The 19,388-nt window shown below is 41.7% G+C and overlaps 1 protein-coding gene across 3 annotated transcripts in view; it reads left to right on the top strand.

The window, feature by feature from the left end:
* lgr4 (leucine-rich repeat containing G protein-coupled receptor 4) overlaps positions 1 to 19,388 on the top strand; it is an 85,802-nt gene that overhangs the window by 58,605 nt on the left and 7,809 nt on the right. For all 3 annotated transcript variants that reach the window (XM_061670522.1, XM_061670523.1, XM_061670521.1), the window contains 9 exons: positions 4,738 to 4,809; positions 4,970 to 5,041; positions 12,587 to 12,655; positions 12,738 to 12,809; positions 12,920 to 12,985; positions 13,113 to 13,184; positions 13,321 to 13,392; positions 13,480 to 13,605; positions 15,716 to 15,807. In XM_061670522.1, the coding sequence (XP_061526506.1) occupies positions 4,738 to 4,809; positions 4,970 to 5,041; positions 12,587 to 12,655; positions 12,738 to 12,809; positions 12,920 to 12,985; positions 13,113 to 13,184; positions 13,321 to 13,392; positions 13,480 to 13,605; positions 15,716 to 15,807 (713 nt within the window). The remainder of the gene's footprint in view (positions 1 to 4,737; positions 4,810 to 4,969; positions 5,042 to 12,586; positions 12,656 to 12,737; positions 12,810 to 12,919; positions 12,986 to 13,112; positions 13,185 to 13,320; positions 13,393 to 13,479; positions 13,606 to 15,715; positions 15,808 to 19,388) is intronic.

Raw genomic sequence — 19,388 nt, 5'->3', positions numbered from 1 at the left:
TAAGTAATCAAACACTACCCTCCTCATGAACATTCGGACATATGAAAACAGCAGTGTTAGTTAAAAATTTCTTGGTAATACTTCTTCAAAAGCATAATTTTTTTTAGTTACATGCCTTCAGTGTAGTATGACGTTTTGCCACAACACATGACAGGTAGCAGTGACGTCTACTACGCCAAATTCACGCCACTCCATCCCCACAGCGTCAATTTTGTAATTTGCATTTGCTTGTGCTCTAGGTCTTCATAACATTTCTTTGTGGTTTTTGTGACTAAAATTAGCCCATCTATCAGGGTTAATTGCAATCGTAAAGCAAAATGATGATTGCGGCATTACTAAGAACAGGTAAGCAATTTCAATGGACAAAAAGGTTGCCATAATTGGAAAATTAGATTGCAGTGAAATGTGGCAGGTTTACGTCGTTTACGGTCTGGCTTTACAAAAGAGACTTTCCTGAGGGCCAGTTGGCCTGGGGAGCGATGTAAAGAAAAGGTTCTTTACATCGTTCTTGTTTAGAGAGGGGAGCCGGGAATAGTGACAACACTGTCCGCTCCCTCCTTTGCATGGGAGGCTCTATCCCCCATGGTTGGACCTCATGAATTGGTCAATGATTGGTACCTCTTTTGTGATTTTTCATCATTTAAGAAACGTGGCAATTTTTGATGAGGCAGCAAATGAAGAAAAAAGCAGCAGAAATGTTTACCCACGCTTAGGGAAATAAGACAGGCTGCAATAGAAAAATGGCATAACTTGCAAATGATTCAAGATACGAATAGCCTTCTGTAACGCATCTTGTTTTTAAATAGGGTATCATCCGTGTATAATAATTAATGAAGTTTTAATTGTGATCACGATTTTGGCTGCCACTATTAAATTAGCCTGATCGTTTATTTAAAATGACTGTTCATTTAAAATGCGGGTTCTTCTGCATATGAACTTGAAGCACTTTCTCAACCAGTAGTCAATAAACCACCAAGGGGCCAACACATGGTTAAAGCTTCATTAAGCTGCCTGAATAACAAACGAGCGGCGCCAAGTGCATCCTGCAGTGGGACCTCAGCCTCAGTCACTCGGTGGAGCAAATCATGCTGAGACAAGAAAGTACAGCAAAAATTGGAAATGAGGAGCATCATGGTGAGGAGCTAGTGCCTTGGAAAGGGATATTTTTTTCTGGACATGTTTCGGTTCAACAAAGTCACGTTAAATAGGTCATAAGTAAAGAGTCCAGCAGAGTTTTCTGCCCTGCAAGGTAACACAATTAATCTGTTCAACCATCTGAAAAAATGGCAGAAAAATTGTCAATGTACTGGACAACCAATACAGTCTCCTCCAAATGTATTGGAATGGCAAGGTCAATTCCTTTGTTTTTGTTGTATACCGAAGACAATTGGGTTTCAGATCAAAAGATGAATATGAGACAAAAGTTCAGAATTCCAGCTTTTATTTAATGGTATTTACATCTAGATGTTAAACAATGCAGGACAGCGCACCTTTTGTTTGAACCCACCCACTTTTCAAGTGAGCATAAGTAAATGTGAGTGATTGGTGTTTCTAGTTGCTCAGGTGTTGCCTTTTAGATTGATTGTTTAAACATTACATAGTGCTCGTTTTTGGCTTAGGGTTTCACCTGTGAAAATTGCATTTGCTGTTAAGCAAACATGAATCAGAATCAGAATCATCTTTATTTGCCAAGTATGTCCAAAACACACAAGGAATTTGTCTCCGGTAGTTGGAGCCGCTCTAGTACAACAGACAGTCAATTTAACTAACTATGGGAGAGAAGCAAACTATTTAATAGCAAACTATTTTGAAGCTGTGAAAAGAGAGAAAATCAATCAGAGCTATTGCACAAACATTGGGCATAGCCAATACAACAATTTGGAATGTCCTGAAAAAGAAACTACTGGTGTACTGAGCAACAGACATCTCGGTCAAGGGTATCAACAGCAGTTGACGACAGAAACATTGTTAGAGCTGTGAAAAAACACCCAAAGACAACAGTCAGTGACATCACTGCCTACCTCCACAGGGCAGGGGTGAAGGTATCACAATCCACTGTTCGAAGAAGACTTCGAGAGAAGAAACATACAGGCCATACAACAAGATGCAAACCACTCATCAGCAAAAATAATCGGAAGACCAGATTGGATTTTTCAAAGAAATACATCGATGAGCCACAAAAGTTTTGGAACAAAAACTTTTTATGGACTGATTAGACCAAGATTAACCTCTACCAAAGTGATGGAAAGGCCAAAGTATGGAGAAAGAGAGGATCTGCTTATGATCCACACACAAGCTCATCTGTGAAGCGTGGTGGAGGTAATGTCATGGCTTGGGCTTGCATGGCTGTTTCTGGAACGGGCTTACTCGTCTTTATTGATGATGTAACTCATGATGGTAGCAGCAGAATGAATTCTGATGTCTACACAACCATTTTGTCTGGCAATTTACAGAAAAATGCATCCATGCTAATCAGGAGAAGCTTCATCATGCATCAAGACGATGACCCAAACACACTGCCAACACAACAAAGAACTTCATTAGGGGAAAGAAAATGGACGGTCTTAGACTGGCTAAGTCAGTTACCGGACCTTAACCCAATAGAGCAGGGATGGTCAACCAGTCAGAGGCTAAGAGCCACAATTTTTTACTGTGTTACTGCGAAGAACCACATCATACACACGGACACACACAGGGTGGAATAAGCCAGGGGCCCAGGACAGTTGTAGCAATTTTCCCCCTGGGCACACATAAACGGCTCCCATCTCTTCCACTCAATCTCTTGCTCTCTTACACATAGAGACCTCTGGTCTGCCAGATTTTCTGTAAATGTCACACATTAATATGATAGTGACAAAATGACAAAATTGGTATCCCACAGAACTAAGACCACAAGTGTTCACCTGTTGGGCAGATGGGCTCAAGTTCTTCTGCAAAATATCTTGATAAACCTGTGACTTTATTTTACATTGACGATAGCAAGCTGTCCAGGCCCTGAGGTAACAAAGCACGTGTGTGTGTGTGTGTGTGTGTGTGTGTGTGTGTGTGTGTGTGTGTGTGTGTGTGTGGGTGTGTGAGAGAGACTGGACTTTATGACGCTTTCTCAAACCAGCTTTAACATTTTTTTTTTATGCTTTATGATTAAAAAACAACTCGGTTCAACGTTCAATTTATGTCTACAAACAAAAATATAATAATTTACGATAGCATTATTTCTCTCACCGTGCATGTTGCTTTATGGGAGTTCTGGTATTCCTTTCCCTCAACAATTCTTTTCAAATCTGGTTTATACTCAGTTGTTGCAACTCGAAGCAATTCCTTTACGTGTCTATTCCGACTGCGTTTTTACATGCGCATTGTTGTAAACATCACGTCATTTATCAAGCTGAAGGTCCATTGTCTATTTAGCATAGTAGTTGGGATTGTTTTTATACGTTTTTAAAAAGAATGCTTGATTTAAAAACAACATAGGTAATTAAAATAAACAAGATCTCCGCCAAATATGAGTGCGGGTAGGAAGCCACCATATTGCTTGCGTAAATGATGTCACCGTGCATTTATAAATGTCAAAACAGAGCATCCGCAGACAGAGCGCAACCTGACATACGGATTAACGGTTTGCATGATGAAAATATGCTTTTGATCAGTTTGGGAAAAGGAATATTCCACCCCTATGAAACCAAACAAAATTCCATCCGGGTTCGTTCTGTTAATTCCAATTGAGGTGTTTATATGGTGCGTTTTATCGTTTCACTAAGATTTATTTATATTCTTTGGCATTTACCATTTGGCATTTGACATGTAAGCCTGTTTTACTGCCGCTTGTACTATTTCCTCCCCCCTCGTCTCCTGCTTGGAGACTCTTTTGTGATTAAGGGCTATACAAATAAACTTGACTTGACTATGGGAAATTGTGTAGTCCCTTCCCAGTGTTTCCGGGTTGCCTGGCAACGGGCAGTAGAGAGGGGCGTGAACGTAAGAGCCGCATGCGGCTCGCGAGCCGCGGGTTGCCCAAGCCTGCAATAGAGCATGCATTTTACCTCCTGAAGAGGAGACTGAAGGGGAAAACCCCCAGAAACAAAAAAGAACTGAAAGAGGCTGCAGTAAAGGCCTGGAAAAACATTTCAAATGCCAAAGGCAACAGTCTGGTGAAGTCAATAGGTCGCAGGCTTGATGCAGTTACTGCTGGTAAGGGTTATGCCACCAAATATTAAATGCTATTCACTTAAAGTTAATTTACAGTAAATATCTGTTCCAATAATTTTGCTCACTTGGAAAGAGGGTTGCTTCAAACAAAAGATGCTCTGTCCTGAGTTGTTTAACACATCTAGGTGTAAATACCATGAAATCTGGAATTCAGAACTTTTGTCTCATATTCATCTTTTGATCTGAAACCCAAATGTCTTCTTACACTTCATGATTGCCACTCTGTAATAGCATATTTATTCAGTCAGCCCTTGGTAAATTTGAAATTCTTGGATAGATGTTCAATTATCTGTAATTTATTCTTATTTAAAGTTTCATTGTGCGCTGAAAACATTTGTTGAAAAGTAGTGCAATAAAAATACAGATGTTTTCCCAAACATGAGGAATAATCACAATAACAATATTGATGAAAATAATTGTGATTATCATTTTGGCCACAATTGTGCAGCCCTACAGTATATGTATGTATGCAGTCATGTGTGCCACTCTCTCAACATTTACAATGAATGTATTTGGCCTTTTTTCTTGCAGGGGATTCCATAGCAATGATATAACTTCCATACCTGAAGGGGCTTTTCATAACAACCCCTTACTAAGAACCATGTAAGATCAAATACACACCCTGATCCACTCCCATATAGAAGTGACACCTCATACAACATAGTGCTCTTTTTATTGCATATACCACATCAGCTTACTTTTGCATACATTGTCCAAAAGGTGGAACCATTCTTGTTAAATAAATCGTTGTCCCTCATTACAGACATTTCTATGACAACCCTTTGTCCTATGTGGGTTCTACGGCTTTCCAGAATTTGTCTGACCTCCACTCCCTGTAAGTCATGCACGTTTCCTGACAAAGCCCTGCAAAATCTAGTATACGTCTGTCTGTGAGGGTTTTCTATGTACTGTATCTTATATATCGTTGTTGTAGGGGGGAAATTCCGTATGTCCAAATATGGTCAATCTAATATGTTTTCACAAATTGATACTATTGGTATGTCATCACGTAGTCTGTAATTTTTATGCAATATTAACCAATTTAAAGTGGTCCTTGAGAGCAAATCTATTGATGCTCTTGAATGCTCAAAATGTTTCAGAAGTGTTCTGAAACTCAAATTTCCTCGTTCTGCAGAAGCCGTGCAGTGTAATAATTAGTGATGCACAGAAATTTCAGCTACCAAAATGTTTCGGCCGAAAATAGCCCAAAGGTGCATTTGTCCTTTGTCACCAAAAACAATGGCGGAAATAGCATGTCGTTTACTACTGCGAACTCATAGCTTTGATACGGCCGACACGGGAGCTTGGACACTTCATAGTTAAGAATGTTTGCTTTTCTCAAGCCGTGCCCATTTGGCTGTGGTTGAATTAACTGGGACGTCACTACATACAGCCTACAGTCATGGTTTGATTCTGACATAGTCGTGCACCATAAATCAACCATAAATGTGACAGTTAAATAAGGCACACATTCAACTAGTGGTAACATAAACACAAATTAACAACAAACATGAACGTCTTTATTACGGCAATAATTCAAATTTGCATGTCGCAATGAATTGTGAGAGCCACATGGCTTTACCGTCCTTATGGTCGCGGAGCACCCAAACTGCAGCGTCCCTATAATCGCCCAACGTTGCTGCTTTCCGCTGTTCGGCTACTAATGTGGAATGCTTGTTGCATGCTATCTACTGTATGTGCGCTGCCCCAGCTACCTACGAGCTACAGATAACGCGGCTAAATACGATGCTGAGCCGCAGAGGCGTAAGAACGTGCGCCTCGCGTCAGTTTTCAGCGCAGCATGAAAGTCACTAATCATCATAGATGGGGGGGGGGGGGGGGGGGGGGGTTAGCCTTGAGTTGACAGTTTTATGACTTGCGACTTGTCAAATACTTAAGACTTGACATGACTTTGACTTGGTAGCCAAGAGACTTGACTTGAACTACTTGACTTGAGTCATCTTGTTTATAGTTGGAAATCTGCATTTTAATTAAGACAGTTTGCCTTGTTTTTTTCTTTTTAAAAGAGAGAAAAGTTTTGGGGGGGTCTTCGCGCCAACCTGGCAACTAGGCTTTACAGGATCGGGATTTTTGGGACCGATCAGCGAGTTTAAAAAAAAAAAAAATCACCGATCCGATCACAAGATGGAGCAATGTGTCTATATAAATGACTTGTTCATTTACTGTATACAATTGTGTCCTATGTACTGCGTATCTTCAAAAATATCTTGTCAAGTCATGTATTCTAATCAGTCAGGTCAAACCAACGTTACAACATGACACAAATAATGGGTGCTAACTTACTGTAATTAAATTGCTTTATCGTAATTAAATTACTTCACACACACCAAAACTTTAGAGCATGATTTGACAGAATGCCGGTACAACCGTTAGTGCTAGCACTAGCTTGCTAGGCTACATTCTGTTTTGTTGCCTGATTGTGGGCCTTATCATATTAAAAGTACAGTTCGTGAACATACCTCAAGCAAGCCTTGAATTTAAGTCCTCTCCTGAGCACTGGTAACCACCAGCACACAGTTTCTTTCCCCCATTTTGTTCTTATAACACACACAATGCGATTGGTTGTTGTTGTCGTGTCCGTGGTAATGAGTGTATCCGGTCGCGTTTGAGTTGACAAGATAAAGAATACAAGATTTTATTACAGTAGTCTGACAAAGGGAAATCGTGAAAGACCAAATTTGTCTTGTAGTCTGATCTGGGCATTATGTGTTGTCTATCTGCTTTTGCATTCAAATATACTGTACACGATGGCGACGCGGAGTAAATGTCATTTGTGGATGATCTGCGAATTATGACATTAAAGCCGATCAGCATAAAATACTAATTATCGGCCGAATCCGATCAGGCCGATCAGATCGGTGTAGTCTACTGGCAACCCAGTCTGCATTGTTGCCCACTTGCAAGTGTAACATAGCCACCTGCATGAACAACGATGAAAGGCGCACTAAAGATACTATTTGGATTCAAGGATTGTGCTCTCGATAAAGTCTGCAAAAAGAGGATGGTAAACTGCATGGCTTGCAACTCGCGCATTAAAGACACAACAATGATGTCGAGCTTCATCCATCACAACAAAACAAAGACAGGTAAGCTAATTTAACAGTTTAGCTAGCTATCCATCCATCCATCCATTTTCTACCGCTTATCCGAGGTCGGGTCGCGGGAGCAGTAGCTTTAGCAGGGACGCCCATACTTCCCTCTCCCCAGCCACTTCATCCAGCTCTTCCGGGGGGATCCCGAGGCGTTCTCAGGCCAGCTGAAGGATGTAGTCTCTCCAGTCCCGTCCTGGGTCGTCCCCAGGGTCTCCTCCCGGTGGGATGTGCCCGGAACACCTCACCAGGGAGGCGTCTGTGAGGCATCCGAATCAGATGCCCCAGCCACCTCATCTGGCTCCTCTCGATGTGGAGGAGCAGCGGCTCTACTCTGAGATCCTCCCGGATGACTGAGCTTCTCAACCTATCTCTAAGGGAGAGCCCGGACAACCTGCGGAGGAAACTCATTTCGGCCGCTTGTATCCGGGATCTTGTTCTTTCGGTCACGACCCTCAGCTAATGACCATAGGTGAGGGTAATAACTTAGATCGATCGGTAAATCGAGAGCTTCGCCTTTCGGCTTAGCCTGAATGTGTGCCTGCACCCTCGAGGACCCTGCCAAGGGTGTAGAGCTGGTCCACTATTCCACGGCCAGGACGAAAACCACACTGCTCCTCCTGAATCTGAGATTCAGCTTCCCGACGGACCCTCCTCTCCAGCACACCTGAATAGACATTACCAGAGAGGCTGAGGAGTGTGATCCCCCTGTAGTTGGAACACACACTCCGGTCCCCCCCACCACCCCAGTCTGCCAATCCAGAGGCACTGTCCCCAATGTCCACGCGGTGTTGCAGAGGCGTGTTAACCAGGACAGCCCTACAACATCCAGAGCCTTGAGGAACTCTGGGCGGTGACCTCAACCCCAGAGATAGGAGAGCCCGCCTCAGAGACTTTGCTTCCTCATGGGAAGGCGTGTCGATGGAATTGAGGATCTCTTTGAAGTATTCTCCCCACCGGCTCACAACGTCCCGAGTCGAGGTCAGCAGCGCCCCATCCCCACTATACACAGTGTTGATGTGTTGACTGCTACCCCTCCTGAGACGCCGGATGGTGGACCAGAATTTCCTCAAAGCCGTCCGGAAGTCTTTCTCCATGGCCTCACCGAACTCCTCCCGTGCCTGAGTTTTTGCTTCAGCAACCACCAAAGCTGCATTCCGCTTGGCCAGCCAGTACCCATCAGCTGCCTCAAGAGTCCCACAGTCCAAAAAGGCCCGATAGGACTCCTTCTGCAGCTTGACGGCATCCCTCACCGTTGGTGTCCACCAACGGGTTCGGGGATTTCCGCCACGACAGGCACCAACCACCTTACGGCCACAGCTCCGGTTGGTCGCCTCAGCAATGGAGGTGCGGAACATGGTCTACTCGGACTCGATGTACCCCCGCCATGAGCAAAGTTCTGTCGGAGGAGGGAGTTGAAACTCCGTCTGACAGGGGATTCCGCCAGACGTTCCCAGCAGACTCTCACAATATGTTTGGGCCTGCCACGTCGGACCGGCATCTTCCCCCACCATCGGAGCCAACTCAACACCAGGTGGTGATCAGTTGCCAGCTCCGCCCCTCTCTTCACCCGAGTGTCCAAGACATGCGGCCGCAAGTCCGATGACACGACCACCAAGTCGATCATCGAACTGCGACCTAGGGTGTCCTGGTGCCAAGTGCACGTGTGGACACCCTTATGCTTGAACATGGTGTTCGTTATGGACAATCCGTGATGAGCACAGAAGTCCAATAACAGAACACCGCTTGGGTTCTGATCTGGGGAGCCGTTCCTCACAATCACGCTTTTCTAGGTCTCACTGTCATTGCCCACGTGAGCATTGAAGTCCCCCAGCAGAATGATGGAGTCACCAGCGGGAGCGCTCTCCAGCACCCCCTCCAAGGACTCCAAAAAGGGTGGGTACTCTGAACTGCTGTTTGATGCATAGGCACAAACAACAGTCAGGACCCGTCCCCCCACTCGAAGGCGGAGGGAGGCTACCCTCTCGTCCACCTCTCGTTGAACCCCAACGTACAGGCGCCGAGCCGGTGAGGATTTTTTTTAGCTAGCTTGTCAAACATTAAGTTTCATAGACTGGTTTGGGACGATTAAGAATATAAATGAGGTGATTGTGAATGTTTTACTATCGCTAAGTATGGTAACTAGGGGTAGGACGGTTTATGATAATTGGCCGAACCTCCGAACCGGTTCATGGGCACGCAAAAGTCTCTTTTCTCTCTCTTTCTCATGAACCAAAGTTGCTAGTGTTGTGGAGATTTAAAAAAAAATAATAATAAAAATTGTGAAGACTTTTGTGGGCGTGATGAAAGAGCTAGAAGATGCCAGATGCGTTGTAGGTCTGCTGTATGGGATCACTGCATAACAATCACGGCAATAAAAATGTCATTGACAAGGGTGCGTTCCACTATTAATAAGTACGGTACAAATTGTGAGTAGCTACGTGTGAATATAATTTTCATACTACTGAAAGTCTTTATTGAAACGTCACCGTCAAAATCTGCTGTGTCTGTGACACAACAATCTTGTGTCACAGACACGCTGCCTGCACTATGTTTTTGAAATTGAGACCACGGCATATGAAACATAACCTTTAATCGAATGTCAATTGTCCGGAGTCAGTGCTTCTAAATAAATTAACAAACCCGACTGAGTGATTTAATTAGAGGACACAGGAGGAATGCAGATTTTGTTTACATTACTTTTTTTGAACGATGACAACATTTTTATGTCATGTATTATTCCCTTAATTATGAATCTCCTTTTCCTTTAGCCCATGAGGTACACATCTAATTATATTTGACCAACAGAAAACAGCCTTGGCTTTTGCTTAATTGTGTCCTCTTAAGAACGGTAGGAGTTACAAGGCTGTCATCACAAAGTACACAGCAAAGTTTGTTTAGAAATAAAGTTCAGTGAAATTGAGTTTGAAATACAACTTTAAAGCAATTCAGTGCAATAAATTAAATCATTCATAATCTCAGTTGTTGTTCATTTAATTTATAAGGTGTGAATACTTTTTTTAATCTTATGATTTATGGGGAAGAAGAATTATGAACTTTTATTACCACTCCAATATATGTTGTGACTCGAGCAAGATTGTATGACTTGACTTGCGACTTACTTGAAAGACTCGACTCGACTTTCTTGAAGTTTAGTGGCGACTCGACTTGACTTGCTTGGCTCCCCACCAACGACCCCCCCCCCCGGTTTCGACAAAGAATTTTCATTTCGGTGCATCACTAGTAATAATCGCCTGTTTTAAAAGTCTGAATGTTTTTTAGACAATAACGACTGAAAATAGTAATGTTACATGCATTTGTGTGGGCTTCTTTTGTTAAAATCGATCGCTGTAATGTTTTGTGAGGGAAGGATGCTTGTCACCTTTGGAGGTAAGGTTTGTTTTAAAGTGAGCTCTGATTGAAATGACAAATACATTTAATTTTACAACTACTGACCGCTACTATGGAAATATAGTGGTATATATTTATAATTTACTCCTATAAGTTAAAAAACAGATTTTTTTAGACCATAATTTGATACACTATTGCCGCCATGTTTTAGCGTGTTCAAAGCATTTTGGGAATGATGACGTAGAATGGTTGTTGTAAAATTGGTACGTTGCTGCTGTCTGCGGAGCTTTGCTAGCCATTTGCAAACAATTTATCATCAGCAAAAAGAGTTAAAAATGCCATACTGCGCCACATTTGGATGCAATTTCCAATCAGGACGGAATGCAAAAAAAGGAGGTAAGCATTCATAGCTTTCCCAAAGAGAGAAAGTTGAGGAAACGGTGGGAGGATGCGGTCGGGAAGAGTTGAGCTGCCGAAAGAGGCTTTGTTCTCGTCACTTTAGCCCAGATTCTATTTTTATTCTTTCCTCACAAGGAGCCTAAACGGCCACGTGTGACAAGCAAAAGCCAAGCTAAAAGACACGAAAGACAGGAGGCGCTGGCCACGTACCTTGATCAGCCCACATTAGCAGTAGCTACAAATATACTACTGAATATGACCAACTCGAGTTTCTTCAGAACAGTTATCTTCATCCTCATTTCTTGTGTCTTCTTCACTCTCCTCATTTCCCTGATCACACTCTGGCTCGAACTAAAATGGCTGACCAGCATTCATCGCTGCCAGGGGCTGCTACTGTGGCTACTGCTAAAAACGCCGCTTGTCGGGCACATCCCCATTTGACGTCACTACCCAGAATGAACTGCGATGAAAAAACAATGGCGGCCTATGTTGAAATTATGATTTCTAAAAACATATAAATGTGAAAATAATTATCGAAAGTTGTATCTTATTGTTATGTTACTCAAGTCGAAAGAGATAAAATATACCAAACATGTAATTGCAATCGGAGTTCACTTTAATACACTGGGTTAGTCTGCTCATCTTTTTATTCATTGCATCTTTCATGGCTCTGAATCATTGGAAAACAGTTCGGGGCAATGACGTAACAGGCATTTGCTTTTGTGAAGTATTCAAGGCTTTTTGAACGGTTGGAGGCTTGGCAAGAGTGCAGATTGTGATGATGATGGCTGGTGCCCGGCGATGTATTCTACCATTTTAAATCAATGACTACTTTATAAATTGGTGTTTTTGTTGTTGTTGTTTTTATCTTATAAAATTAGAGATTGAGCATATATTTTGGCTGATATGGTGTTGATGTGAGTGTGCAATGGTATTATATGATAGCAATATAGGGTCTAATACCAACGTGAACGCACTGTTTGGGAAATGAAGCAGGACTCACTGTCATTGCCCACGTGAGTATTGAAGTCCCCCAGCAGAACGATGGAGTCCCCAGCGGGAGCGGGAGTGCTCTCCAGCACCCCTTCCAAGGACTCCAAAAAGGGTGGGTACTCTGAACTGCTGTTTGGTGCATAGGCACAAACAACAGTCAGGACCCGTCCCCCCACCCGAAGGCGGAAGGAGGCTAACCTCTCGTCCACCATGGTGAACCCAAACGCACAGGCGCCGAGTCAATAAGTATACCCACACCTGCTTGGCGCCTTGTCTTTGTAGTGTATTCAATTAAATATAGGTTGCACATGATTTTAAAATCATTGTATTCTGTTTTTATTTATGTTTATCACAACGTCCCAACTTCATTGGAATTAGGGTTGTACAAGGATTCCGCCCAACAGGGACAATGTGTTATTTATATATCATAGATGCATTGTGTGTTTTGATTCAAATTTCCTTGCTGTCCCCTTTTGGATCTTTGGTCTGTTACTACAATGTATATTTTCTTGCAATGTGTTTCCCAGGATGCTGCGTGGAGCAGGCATGATGCATGACTTCCCAATCCTTACATGGACAAACAACATTGAGAGCCTGTGAGGGAACCTAAATGCATAATCACTGCTAATTCGATTGTGTGCGTCACAGTGGTGGCTGATGATGTTTTTTTGTTCCCAGGACACTGTCGGGGACCAGGATATCGTCTGTCCCCACTGTTCTGTGGGACAATCTCAAGCTCCTAAGGACACTGTAAGAAGCTTTTCCTTTCCATTCTTTGCGTGTTGACTGGCCTTCGTCGTCAGGCCTTCATTTCTGATGTTACCACTGAGCTAATTAAGAGTCTATGTTCCCCTCATTAGAGATTTGTCCTACAATGAGATCAAGGAGTTACCATCCCTTCAGGGCTGTGTCCAACTGCAGGAGATGTGAGTTTTGATATTGATAGTAATGCTATACCTTTAAAATGCCCTTAAAATGAAAGATGTATTTAAATCTTTAAACTTGTGAAAACAATGTACTGTATGTCTTAATGGCCTCGTTTTCAATCAACAGAAGCTTTCAGCACAACCAAATTGAGCAAATAGGAAGGCAACATTTTCAAGGTCTTACTGCTCTTCGTTTACTGTAAGTCAGTCAGTCTCTGTCGCTCGATTTCTATCCCTCCCTTCTCTCTCTCTGTCTCTCTCACACTCTCTCATGCACACATGCTTACTGGATGCCCTGTATCGTTGCATACCTTGATTGTTCTGCTTTTCCACAGAGACCTGAGTAGAAATAAAATCAAATTTATTCACAGAGATGCATTTCTGACCCTTGCTGCTCTCACTAACCTGTAAGTAGAAATGATTAACCACCCAGACTGCAACTCTGTGTAATGTAGTATAATATTAAATGGCTTGTGTACAAACTTTCCTTGCAGAGATCTGAGTGTAAACTCTCTGACTGTGCTTTCAATGACTGGACTGAGGGCCCTCAGTCAGCTGAAACTCTCAGGGAACCCACAGATGAAAAATGTGCTGACTGTAAGGCAGTTACCCAAACTCAGGTGAGGAAACACTGAAGAATTAATTAACAAAATTAATAAGCAAATGTTACCTCAATCAACTTGTATGCAAATACATTTTTACCACTGGCGTAGTCACCACAGTGGCTTAAAAGTAAATTGCGCAATTTGAATAACACAATTATTCCATACTGTTCCCACAAAGTTGGAAAACAATTGTCCAGAATGTCTTCAAATAAAGAAGAATGATGATTCAGGAGGGAATAATGGCTGTAGTCAGAGCTGCCAAATATTACGGAACGTCCGTATTTTGTTCAGGAAATCACTGAACATTGACTCGTTACGGCCATAACACTGATTGTTCCGGATATTAGTGTGGGGGGGGGGGGGGGGAATTCAGCATCTGACATCACCGGCGTGTCCACATTGAACAGCTGCTTGGTACATGCTATTTTATTATGACACCCGGCAGCCAAGCCGCGGAGGCGAAAGTTCTTTTTGCGTCCAGTATCAATGCATTGTAAGTCACTAATCATCGCCTCCATGGTAGCGAATAAGCTACACTTCTTAACATGCTTCTTACAAAAGTGTCACGAAGACAGGACGAAGATTGGATAGGCAAAGATTGTCAAAGCAAGGCTAATTGCTAAGATATTGTTACAGTCACAAAACATCAAAATAAGTGATTTGGCGATACAGTATACAGTATGTCACATAGGTCTGACTTTGAACAACAAGATAGGCCAATTAATACGTGTTTAGAGATATCAATATAAAATAATTCACGTCCACACAGGATGCCACATCTGAGCCGGAAATGATTTTGTATGTCACTGCACATGTCACTTCACAACGTGGGCAGGTTAAAAGTATATTATTATTGTTAATAAATATTTGTACTACAAGATAACTTTTATTACTGCCACGGGAATTTTATTCGATTAATCCCGATTTTAAACTTTACGATTATTGCAATTTTTAAAATTTTTTATTTTTTTAAATGTACAACTTTAGATACAACTACTCAGGAAAGTAGTAAAACGCAAACTTGTATGAAATACATTTTATTTGCCTAAAATGTCAGAACAGTGAGCACTCAAGTAATTGTGCCAACTGGAGGTGGCAGGACTCCATATTTTATGCATAAGCATCATATAAAAATATTCAGGGTCATTTATTAATGCAACATTCTTCTGTTTTAAGTGCCATCCATTTTCAAACCTGCTTAAATGCATATTCAGTTTATTGCATTAAATGTGTCATTAAAAAACAACATTCTGTGTAAAAACACATAAATACTTAGTCATAAAAAGTAAACTATTTTTACTCTCAAAAATGGCTTCAAGAGCTCCAACATCAGAGAAAAATATGCCTACCAAATATTTTTAATCAATATGGCATTTTAGAACCCAACAGCTGTGCAACATGACTTTAGATATATTGAACATTAGTGCAATTTAACAGAGGTATGTCTAGAACAAGAAGTAATCACTTTGTTTAGGTGTTTAAACGTTGTACAAATGGGGCAAAGCAGTGTCAGTGAAATATTGGCGGCATGGTATCGTTATAACGAGGCTCTACTGTGTTCATCAAATAACGAAAGCCTTCACTTTCCACCGAGCTCAGAGGGCGCATGTCTTTGCACATGTAATAAGTTAACGGGTGTGTTGTTTTGGTGGCACACGTTGAATTTACAGAAAATTTTACCGAGCTTGTTCAAGAGTTAGTAGTTATGAAGTAGTCGTTTGTTTTCCTTTTACATCCACTCCATCGTGGTGCCTTGCAACATGTACGTGAAGGTTTGTGGTGTTTCCGCAGTATTTGATTTTCGCATTGCATATGGAGTATCGTTTGCATATGGCGTAGCTTTTATCCTATTCCAGGCTTCCGTCTTTGGTGTAAAACCCAAAATAAATCCAGATTTCAGATTTGGAAATGTCCTCACATCCCCGCACCCCCACTCCCCCTCTCCGGGAAATGCCACTGGGCACCAGATATCTCCCATTGTAACAGTAACAGTTTGAAACGATTAGAAAATTCTAGCAGAGCAATGCTTTTGGTGAGTTTGTCTGCGTCACTAAGGGACTATGGAGACTTGACTATTAAGACTGTATCAAACATTTCTCTGACTAAATGCCATTTCTACTTGTAGATCAATTTCCCTTCCTTACGCCTACCAATGTTGTGCATTTGTGGGATGTGAGGAAAGTTCTTGTGAGGAAAGTGACGTCAAGCGATCAGGAGGTGAGAATGCTGGTCAAACCCTGTTCCCTTCGAAATTTGGCATGTAAACTGAAAATTTACAATGCCATCTTGATTGAAACCATTACATTTTTAATGACATTCCTATGAACTCAATACTGTATATACAGTGCTGTGAAAAAGTATCTTCCCCCTTCTCATTCGTTTTTTTTTTTTTTTTTTTTTTTTTTTTTTTCCTCCAGTTTCCCCACTTTAATACTAAAGGTAGTGATACAAATGTAAATGTCAGACATAGATACCTTAAACTAACTTAAAAGCTTCAAAACATAGGCTACCTGGCTGGCCCTGTGTGAAAAAGGAATTGCCCCCTTGTTAGATCATGAATTAACTGTGGCTAATCCAAATTTTTTGGGAAATCTGAGTTCCTTTTTACTGACCACACCCAGGCTTTATTACCTCCAAACCTGTTAATCAAGAAATCACTTAAATTGAACCTGTCTGAAAAAATGAAGCAGGCCAAAAGATCTCAAAAAGCTGCAACAAAATGCCACGATTCAAATAAATCCAAGAAGAGATGAGAAATAAAGTAATTGACATTTATCAACCTGGAAAGGGTTACAAAGCCATTTCTAAAACTTTAGGACTCCAAGAAGCCACAGCGAGAGCCATTATCCACAAATGGAGAAAATCTGGAGCAATAGTGAACCTTCCCAGAACTGGCTAACCTACAAAAATTACCCCAAGACCCCAGCAACGACTCATCTAGGAAGTCACAAAGGAACCCAAGACAACATCTAAAGGAACCGCACGACTCCCTTGCCTCAGTTAAGGTGACTCGACAACAAAGAAGAGACTGTGCAAAAATGTTCCAAGGTGAAAATATTGCTGATCAAAAAGAAAGCAGAAAGGCTCCTCTTACTTTTGCCCCCCAAAAAATGTGAAGGATTCTCAAAGAGGCGGTACGTTGGGTGACTGGTTAGCACATCAGCCTCACAGTTCTGACAACCGGGGTTCAAATCCAGGCCTCTCCTGTGTGGACTTTGCATGTTCTCTCCGTGCCTGCGTGGGTTTTCTCCGGGCACTGCGGTTTCCTCCCACATCCAAAAACATGCATGGTAGGTTAATTGAATACTCTAAATTGCCCATAGGTGTGAATGTGAGTGTGAATGGTTTGTTTGTTTATATGTGCCCTGCGATTGACTGTCGACCAGTTCAGGGTCTACCCCGCCTCCCACCCAAAGATAGCTGGGATAGGCTCCAGTACGCCCCCAACCCTTCTGAGGATAAGCGGTACAAAAAATGGATGGATGAATGGATTCTCAAAGACTTGTGAGAGAATATTCTATGGACTGACTAGATGAAAGTTTAACTTTTTGGAAGGTGTGTGTCTCGTTACAGCTGGCGTAAATGTATCAGAAAAAGAACATCATACCATCCATCAATCCATCTTCCATACCGCTTATCCTCACTAGGGTCGCGAGAATTCTGGAGCCTATCCCAGCTGACTCTAGGTGAGAGGCGGGGTACGCCCTGAACTGGTTGCCAGCCAATCGCAGAGAACATGTAGACAAACAACGTCATTTACAGATACCATCATCAATAGGGTTGGGCATCATTTGAATTTGAGCGATTCCGGTTCCTTATTTCAATTCTGATTCCAAACAATTCTCGATTCCAATTCTTTTACGGGGCTGGGTCAAAAAAGGTTTGCATGGTTTAAATAAATGGTGTCCAAATTATGTACATCCATTATCTGAGCACCCCGCAGCATAGACTAAAATGAACATTTGACTCAGGGGTTCTTCATCACCAGTATCACTATCAAACCTATGATCTGAAAGGCAATGTGTGTGGAACTTATCCAATTTACTTAACATTAATTAATTAATGTTTCAACTAAATCTTAAATATAGTATTGTTAAAATTGTTATTTGGGACTGTTTTATCACGTCAAATGGTTTACATGTGAAAGCTGTCACTTGACTTTCCGTTTTAAGTATATAGCCTTTTATTTTGAAGGGTACACACAGGAACTCAGCATTTTGGCACAAAAGTAAGGTTCTTTTTTTTCCCTAATGCATGGAACCAAATCCTACAAAATGTTGATTCCTTTCCTTACCCACCGAAGAGGCACAGGGTTAGTGTTTTTGTTATACTGTGAGGCAACGTTTATGTGGATTTTGTCCCAATTCATTGTGATGTAAAGTTGCTACGGTGAAGTTTTAGCTCAATGTTAAGCTTTTTTTTTTTTTTTCAGTCATCGGCTCTCACGTTGGTTTGAAGTAGGCTTTATGCGATCAAGATTTTTGGGACCGATCAGCGAGTTTAAAAAAACGACAACCGATCACCGATCCGATCACAAGATGGAGGAATGTGTCTATTTAAATGACCTGTTCATTTACTGTATATACTTGTGTACTTAATTGCTCAACAAATTATATTTACAATAAATAATTTATCTTTGTTCCTCTATTTATACCAGTGAGGCATAGTGGCAGACAGGACAATGCATGGTCTTCTATTAGATAGCAGGAAGTAAATACAGTAATTAATGTATCCACTTTTTGTGACATTTTGGCTCGTTGGCTCCATAAAGGTTGGAAATCACTGCTCCAGTCAGAACGTGTATTCTAATCAGTCAGGTCAAACCAACATTATAACAACAAAAATAATGGGTGCTAACTTACTTTAATTAAATGACTTTATTTTTAATTAAATTACTTCACCCACACCGAAACCTTAGAGCATGATTCGACAGAACGGCGGCATGGTTACGTCCAACCGTTCGTGCTACGACTAGCTTGCTAGGCTACATAACATTTTATTGCCTGTTTGTGAGCCGTATCGTATTAAAAGTACATGAACATACCTCAAGCAAGCCTGAAACGAGCAAGCCTCTCCTGCCCTGAGAACCGGTGACCACCAACACACGTGTTTTGTCACATTTGAGTTGACAAGATAAAGCCCAATGATAGTAAAAAACGGGATGCGGTGGTATCTGAATACAAGATTTTATTGTAGTAGGCTGACTGCAAATTTGTCTTGTAGTCTGATCCGGGCATTACGTGTTGTCTGTCCCACACCGCCGACATGTTGTTGTTTTTTTTTTTTTTTTTTTTTTTTTATAAATAACTTAATTGGCCGTCAGATATTTACAGTACTACGTCAAAAGACACGCGACAAGGCTAAAAATAAACTAGCTTTTGGATTCAGATATGCTGTGCACGCGGCGCGCGGAGTAAATGTCTTTTGTGGAGCCGATCAATGATGTCATTGATCAGATCGGCGAATTATGACATTAAAGCCGATCAGCATAAAATGCTAAATATCTGCCGATACCGATCAGCCCGATAAAATCGGTGTAGAGTCTAGTTTGAAGACTAAAATAAACGCTAAAAAGCATCAGTGCAAAAGTGCAACCAACCGTTTACCTTGTTAGCTGTCTCAATGTGGGCATGGACGTATTTTATTCTGTCACTCACCCAGTTGACTGAGAGTGGACTTCACTGACGCGAGGCTCGGAGGGCGTCAGACGCTACACATTGTGAAAGCCTCCTTTGCACAATATAATCTTATTCCAAGTGTTGTGCTGAGGCGACTGGTCGTTAATTTTAACAAAGTTA

Source organism: Phycodurus eques, chromosome 2 (assembly GCF_024500275.1).
Source record: "Phycodurus eques isolate BA_2022a chromosome 2, UOR_Pequ_1.1, whole genome shotgun sequence".
Taxonomy (NCBI): domain Eukaryota; kingdom Metazoa; phylum Chordata; class Actinopteri; order Syngnathiformes; family Syngnathidae; genus Phycodurus; species Phycodurus eques.
The sequence above is the reverse complement of the archived record's forward strand: the minus strand, read 5'-3'. Positions and strand labels throughout refer to the sequence as shown.